Source organism: Geospiza fortis, unplaced genomic scaffold (genome assembly GCF_000277835.1).
Source record: "Geospiza fortis unplaced genomic scaffold, GeoFor_1.0 scaffold599, whole genome shotgun sequence".
Lineage (NCBI taxonomy): Eukaryota > Metazoa > Chordata > Aves > Passeriformes > Thraupidae > Geospiza > Geospiza fortis.
Window position 1 is genome coordinate 121006 of NW_005054605.1, and position 7668 is coordinate 128673.

At 60.2% G+C, this 7668-nt stretch overlaps 2 protein-coding genes across 2 annotated transcripts in view; one reads left to right on the forward strand and one right to left on the reverse strand.

Moving 5' to 3' along the window:
• The window catches only part of FMNL3 (formin like 3), a 15411-nt gene extending 14849 nt beyond the window's left edge, over nt 1-562 (reverse strand). The window contains exons 1-3 of the mRNA XM_031064559.1: nt 484-562; nt 309-389; nt 139-216 (exon numbers count right to left, since the gene is read on the reverse strand). Coding sequence (XP_030920419.1) covers nt 139-216; nt 309-389; nt 484-561 — 237 coding nt within the window. The 5' untranslated portion in view covers nt 562. The remainder of the gene's footprint in view (nt 1-138; nt 217-308; nt 390-483) is intronic.
• A 4812-nt stretch (nt 563-5374) lies between these two features.
• Nucleotides 5375-7491, forward strand: TMBIM6 (transmembrane BAX inhibitor motif containing 6). Its single transcript, XM_005430138.3, has 9 exons — nt 5375-5526; nt 5616-5724; nt 5810-5930; nt 6043-6091; nt 6204-6301; nt 6390-6469; nt 6562-6662; nt 6752-6824; nt 6919-7491. The coding sequence occupies exons 1-9, from the start codon at nt 5471-5473 to the stop codon at nt 6940-6942; spliced, it is 711 nt and encodes a 236-aa protein (XP_005430195.1). The 5' UTR covers nt 5375-5470; the 3' UTR covers nt 6943-7491.
• The last annotated feature ends 177 nt before the right edge of the window (nt 7492-7668 follow it).

Below are 7668 nucleotides of genomic sequence, written 5' to 3' on the forward strand. Positions count from 1 at the left end.
CGGCCCAGTTCCTGCAGCGCCTCCGGCTTCCCCTGCAGCTGTGTGCGGCTGGTGACAGCACCCCGCGGTGCCCCCGGGACCCCCACGGGCCATCCGGAACTCTGCACCCCACAAACCCTCCCTGGGACCCCCCACTCACCCAATGTGGTTGGTCCTCAGGCTGATCTCCAGCTCCCGCAGCACCTTGGTGGATTCCTGCACCCTCCTCCTGAACTTCTGCGGGCAGAGCAAGGCTGAGCTGTGCCCCCCCAGATTCCCCAAACCCCCCAAGGCTCCTCCAAGCTCCCCCAAAGCCCCCAGCCCCTCACCTTCCGTGTGACACCCGGCTCCAGGAAGCTGCGCAGCTTCTGGATGTAGGCATGGGGTGGGCTCTTCACCTGGAACCGCTCCTGCGGGGGGACAGGAGGGTGTTGGTGACATTGGTGACATTGGGACGGTGGCATTGTCCCCTCCCCAGACCCTCCGTGGGCCACCCAGCCCCACCTGGTCACAGATGAGGTCCCACTTCTTCTCGTTGTCGTACTGGCGCAGCAGCCGAGCTTTGTCCGGGGGCAGGTTCATGGAGCTCTGGGGACACAGCGAGGGTGTCACCCTGAGGGACACGGGGACAGCGCCCCCAAGGGCCACCCAGACCCATGGCACAGCCCCAAAAAGCACCCACAGCACAGTCAGGATCCCCTTTAAGGTCACCCTGAGCCATGGCATAGCCAGAGCGCCTGGCACCAGGGTTGGTGTCACCCTGAGGGACACGGGGACAGCGCCCCCCAAGAGGCACCGAGACCCATGGCACAGCTTGGGTGGCCCCAAAAAGCACCCACAGTGCCCTCTCTAAGGGCACCCTGAGCCGTGATATAACCAGAGAGCCTGGCACCAGCATGCACCAACGGGCACAGATGTGGCACGGGCACAGCAGTGCCACTGGGGCCACGTGCCAAGCACCAGCGGGCACCAAATCTCTCCATCCCTGACGCATCCTTCCTGTCTGCAGCTGCTTCCGCGCCACAACCGCAGCCTCCGCTCCCGACCGTGGCACGGGGCCAGGCGCCGGTGCCAGCTCCCCAGGACACCAAACACGGGGCCTGGCACCGGTGCCAGCTCCCCAGGACACTGGGCACAAGGCCTGGCACTGGTGCTGGCCCAGGGTCACTGGGAAGACCCCAGTGGGATGTGGCACAGGACAAATGGGGTGCCACAGTGGGCACCAGGGATGCCTGGGACTGCCCTGGTGAGCAATGCCACCCCAGGGAGAGATGCCAGGCCGTGTGGGCGATGTCACCCTGGTGGGAGATGGCATTGCTGGCTGATGTCACCCTGGTGGGTGCTGCCAGCCCAGCTCGTGATGCCACCCTGGTGGGAGATGCCACCCTGGCGGTGACGCAGCTCGGGGCAGCCCCGTTATCAGGAGCCGTCACCGTGGCTGCTCCACCCCTCCGGGTCAGCCCTGCCCTGCTCATCCCGATCCCACGGGAAACCGGCACAGAGCCCGCGGGGGGGGGCCACGCGCCCCTGGGCAAGGTTCCCACGGGACAGACTGACCACCAGGACAGACCGACCATCAGGACAGACTGACCACCAGGACAGACTGACCACCAGGACAACCAGGACAGACTGACCATCAGGACAGACTGACCACCAGGACAGACTGACAACCAGGACAGACCGACCATCAGGACAGACTGACCACCAGGACAGACTGACCACCAGGACAGACTGCCCATCAGGACAGACTGACAACCAGCACAGACTGACTACCAGCACGGACTGACCACCAGGACAGACTGACCACCAGGACAGACTGACCACCAGGACAACCAGGACAGACTGACCATCAGGACAGACTAACTACCAGGACAGACTGACCATCAGGACAGACCGACAACCAGGACAGACCGACAACCAGCACAGACTGACCACCAGGACAGACTGACCATCAGGACAGACCGACAACCAGGACAGACCGACAACCAGCACAGACTGACCACCAGGACAGACTGACCATCAGGACAGACCGACAACCAGGACAGACCGACAACCAGCACAGACTGACCACCAGGACAGACTGACCATCAGGACAGACCGACAACCAGGACAGACCGACAACCAGCACAGACTGACCACCAGGACAGACTGACCATCAGGACAGACCGACAACCAGGACAGACCGACAACCAGCACAGACTGACCACCAGGACAGACTGACCATCAGGACAGACCGACAACCAGGACAGACCGACAACCAGCACAGACTGACCACCAGGACAGACTGACCATCAGGACAGACCGACAACCAGGACAGACCGACAACCAGCACAGACTGACCACCAGGACAGACTGACCATCAGGACAGACCGACAACCAGGACAGACCGACAACCAGCACAGACTGACCACCAGGACAGACTGACCATCAGGACAGACCGACAACCAGGACAGACCGACAACCAGCACAGACTGACCACCAGGACAGACTGACCATCAGGACAGACCGACAACCAGGACAGACCGACAACCAGCACAGACTGACCACCAGGACAGACTGACCATCAGGACAGACCGACAACCAGGACAGACCGACAACCAGCACAGACTGACCACCAGGACAGACTGACCATCAGGACAGACCGACAACCAGGACAGACCGACAACCAGCACAGACTGACCACCAGGACAGACTGACCATCAGGACAGACCGACAACCAGGACAGACCGACAACCAGCACAGACTGACCACCAGGACAGACTGACCATCAGGACAGACCGACAACCAGGACAGACCGACAACCAGCACAGACTGACCACCAGGACAGACTGACCATCAGGACAGACCGACAACCAGGACAGACCGACAACCAGCACAGACTGACCACCAGGACAGACTGACCATCAGGACAGACCGACAACCAGGACAGACCGACAACCAGCACAGACTGACCACCAGGACAGACTGACCATCAGGACAGACCGACAACCAGGACAGACCGACAACCAGCACAGACTGACCACCAGGACAGACTGACCATCAGGACAGACCGACAACCAGGACAGACCGACAACCAGCACAGACTGACCACCAGGACAGACTGACCATCAGGACAGACCGACAACCAGGACAGACCGACAACCAGCACAGACTGACCACCAGGACAGACTGACCATCAGGACAGACCGACAACCAGGACAGACCGACAACCAGCACAGACTGACCACCAGGACAGACTGACCATCAGGACAGACCGACAACCAGGACAGACCGACAACCAGCACAGACTGACCACCAGGACAGACTGACCATCAGGACAGACCGACAACCAGGACAGACCGACAACCAGCACAGACTGACCACCAGGACAGACTGACCATCAGGACAGACCGACAACCAGGACAGACCGACAACCAGCACAGACTGACCACCAGGACAGACTGACCATCAGGACAGACCGACAACCAGGACAGACCGACAACCAGCACAGACTGACCACCAGGACAGACTGACCATCAGGACAGACCGACAACCAGGACAGACCGACAACCAGCACAGACTGACCACCAGGACAGACTGACCATCAGGACAGACCGACAACCAGGACAGACCGACAACCAGCACAGACTGACCACCAGGACAGACTGACCATCAGGACAGACCGACAACCAGGACAGACCGACAACCAGCACAGACTGACCACCAGGACAGACTGACCATCAGGACAGACCGACAACCAGGACAGACCGACAACCAGCACAGACTGACCACCAGGACAGACTGACCATCAGGACAGACCGACAACCAGGACAGACCGACAACCAGCACAGACTGACCACCAGGACAGACTGACCATCAGGACAGACCGACAACCAGGACAGACCGACAACCAGCACAGACTGACCACCAGGACAGACTGACCATCAGGACAGACCGACAACCAGGACAGACCGACAACCAGCACAGACTGACCACCAGGACAGACTGACCATCAGGACAGACCGACAACCAGGACAGACCGACAACCAGCACAGACTGACCACCAGGACAGACTGACCATCAGGACAGACCGACAACCAGGACAGACCGACAACCAGCACAGACTGACCACCAGGACAGACTGACCATCAGGACAGACCGACAACCAGGACAGACCGACAACCAGCACAGACTGACCACCAGGACAGACTGACCATCAGGACAGACCGACAACCAGGACAGACCGACAACCAGCACAGACTGACCACCAGGACAGACTGACCATCAGGACAGACCGACAACCAGGACAGACCGACAACCAGCACAGACTGACCACCAGGACAGACTGACCATCAGGACAGACCGACAACCAGGACAGACCGACAACCAGCACAGACTGACCACCAGGACAGACTGACCATCAGGACAGACCGACAACCAGGACAGACCGACAACCAGCACAGACTGACCACCAGGACAGACTGACCATCAGGACAGACCGACAACCAGGACAGACCGACAACCAGCACAGACTGACCACCAGGACAGACTGACCATCAGGACAGACCGACAACCAGGACAGACCGACAACCAGCACAGACTGACCACCAGGACAGACTGACCATCAGGACAGACCGACAACCAGGACAGACCGACAACCAGCACAGACTGACCACCAGGACAGACTGACCATCAGGACAGACCGACAACCAGGACAGACCGACAACCAGCACAGACTGACCACCAGGACAGACTGACCATCAGGACAGACCGACAACCAGGACAGACCGACAACCAGCACAGACTGACCACCAGGACAGACTGACCATCAGGACAGACCGACAACCAGGACAGACCGACAACCAGCACAGACTGACCACCAGGACAGACTGACCATCAGGACAGACCGACAACCAGGACAGACCGACAACCAGCACAGACTGACCACCAGGACAGACTGACCATCAGGACAGACCGACAACCAGGACAGACCGACAACCAGCACAGACTGACCACCAGGACAGACTGACCATCAGGACAGACCGACAACCAGGACAGACCGACAACCAGCACAGACTGACCACCAGGACAGACTGACCATCAGGACAGACCGACAACCAGGACAGACCGACAACCAGCACAGACTGACCACCAGGACAGACTGACCATCAGGACAGACCGACAACCAGGACAGACCGACAACCAGCACAGACTGACCACCAGGACAGACTGACCATCAGGACAGACCGACAACCAGGACAGACCGACAACCAGCACAGACTGACCACCAGGACAGACTGACCATCAGGACAGACCGACAACCAGGACAGACCGACAACCAGCACAGACTGACCACCAGGACAGACTGATTGGGAGCTTTGGGCTCTCACTCAGCTCCTGGGGGGGGTTTGGGAGCTCTGGGTGGCCCCCAGCTCCCAGCTGACCCCTCCTCCTCTCCCCTGGCAGTTTGCAGCCCTGTGGAGCGGCCCCGGGCCCATCCCAGCCTGGCACCATGAACGTCTTCGACCGCAGCATCAACTTTGACGCCCTCTTCAAGTTCTCCCACATGTGAGTGCCACAGGGGCGGGGCAGGGGGCTCAGGGGGCTGTGCCAGCCCTCCCTGCCCACCTCACCACCCTCCTCCTCCTCACCCACAGCTCGGCCTCCACCCAGGAGCACCTGAAGAGGGTCTATGGCAGCTTTGCCATCTGCATGTTCGTGGCAGCTGCGGGCGCCTACATCAACGTGGTGACCCATCTTTTCCAGGTGAGGCACCTTTGGTGGGCACCTCCGGCCCTGCAGCACCCAGGTGAGGCAATGCCCAGCCCTCACCTGTCTCTCCCTCTCCCAGTTTGGCTTCCTGACCGGCCTGGGGGCGCTGGGGCTCATGGTTTGGCTCATAGCCACCCCTCACAACCGTGAGACCGAGCAGAAGAGGCTGGGGATGCTGGTTGGCTTCGCCTTCCTCACAGGTAGGTGGGCATTGGGGACTCCCCCCACGTCCCACAGGACCCCAAATCCTTCAGAGGGGCCGCATGAAGCCCCCCAGAATGGCTCTGGTGCCACCCAGTTCTGTCCTTCCAGGCATCAATCTGGGACCCCTCCTGCAAATGTGCAGCTCTGTCACCCCCAGGTAGGAGACCCCCCCCCAAAGACTCCATCCCCCACCTCCAGCTGCCACACAGATCCTGTTTACCCCCCTGGTGCCCCCCAAAACCCTCTGAGCCCCTTCTCTTCACCCCCAGCATCATCCCCACTGCCTTCCTGGGCACTGCCACCATCTTTGCCTGCTTCTCTCTGAGCGCCCTGTACGCCCGGCGCCGCAGCTACCTCTACCTAGGAGGTGAGAGGGGCTTTGGGGGGGCTCTGGGGACCCCCATTTTATGGGGGGGGTCTCCCCAGACTTGTCCCTGACTCCCTCACCCTTCCAGGTTTCCTGCTCTCCGGCCTCACCCTGCTGCTTCTCTCCTCTCTGATCAACGCCTTTGTGAGATCCACCTGGCTCTTCACGGTGAGTGCAGCCTGCTGAGGACGGACAGACGGACAGGTGACACCAGCAGGGAGGGGACAGTCCCCAAGTGATGCCAATCTACCCCCTGACAGGCCCACCTGTACGTGGCCCTGATGATCATGTGCGGCTTCGTGCTCTTCGACACGCAGCTCATCATCGAGAAGGCGGAGAGCGGGGACAAGGATTACATCTGGTGGGTGCTGGGGACGCAGGGGGGTGACACAGAGGGCAGGGTGGCCTTCCCTGAGCATCCATCCATCCCTCCCTCCCTCTCTTGCCCAGGCACTGCGTTGATCTCTTCCTGGATTTTGTCAACATCTTCCGGGAGCTCCTGATAATCCTGGGCATGAACGAGGTGGGTGAGGGGCCCTGGGCAGGGCAGGGGGACAGAGGGACAGAAGGACAGAGGGACAGATGGGGCAATGGGTGTGGCCACTCTCCTCTTGCAGAACAAGAAGAAGGAGAAGAAGTGAAGAGGCTCTGGGCCGAGGCAGAGCACCCCTATGTCCCCATGTCCCCTCCTGTCCCTCTCTGTCATTAAAGGGGCTGCGCTTTGCTGCCGAGGAAGCAGCCAGAAGCTTTTGCACCCTCGTGGGTTTTTTCTCTTGTTCGGCTTTTTTTTTTTTGGTTTTTTTTTTGTTTTGTTTTGTTTTTTGATTAAAAACCAGCCAATTTGTGGATCCTGCTGGAGTTTGGCTCCCCTTGGTTTTTTCCCCCAGCCTTGTGACCTTTGGAGTGGTCACTATTGTGTCCTTTTTCCTCCGAGGTTTGTCCCCAGCCCCAGCCGGGGTGTCACCCTTCCCCGGGAGGCCGTGAGGCCCCAAAACCAACCCTTGGGGGGTCGTTGGTGGGACCCCCCCTCAGCCAAACTCATTGGTGGAGCCTCCCCTTCAGCACCAGTGCCAAGAAATGAACGTGTGCTGGGAGGGGGCCGTGGGCACGGGGCATTGCCAGCGCTCCCAGTCCCGCCAGCTCCGCTCTTTGTACACCGGGATGATTCAATAAATCGCTCAGACTCCAAACTCTCGTCCCCCTCTTTCCATCCGTCCGTCCGTCCTCCCATCCCTGGATTACGGGGACACAACACCAGCACCACCAGCACGTGTATAAATAACCCGGGCAGGGGAAGGGGTGGCTTTATTGAGTTAAAAACCCATCGGCAGGGGCTGTACAGGGCCATAGCACCATCGGAGAGAGCC

Excerpts from the sequence above, each read along its gene's own strand:
- TMBIM6 (XM_005430138.3), top strand. The coding sequence starts at position 5,471 with ATGAACGTCTTCGACCGCAGCATCAACTTTGACGCCCTCTTCAAGTTC. Across the intron at positions 6,302-6,389 it reads CAGCTACCTCTACCTAGGAG|GTTTCCTGCTCTCCGGCCTC; the intron begins GTGAGAGGGGCT and ends TCACCCTTCCAG. Across the intron at positions 6,663-6,751 it reads GGGGACAAGGATTACATCTG|GCACTGCGTTGATCTCTTCC; the intron begins GTGGGTGCTGGG and ends TCTCTTGCCCAG.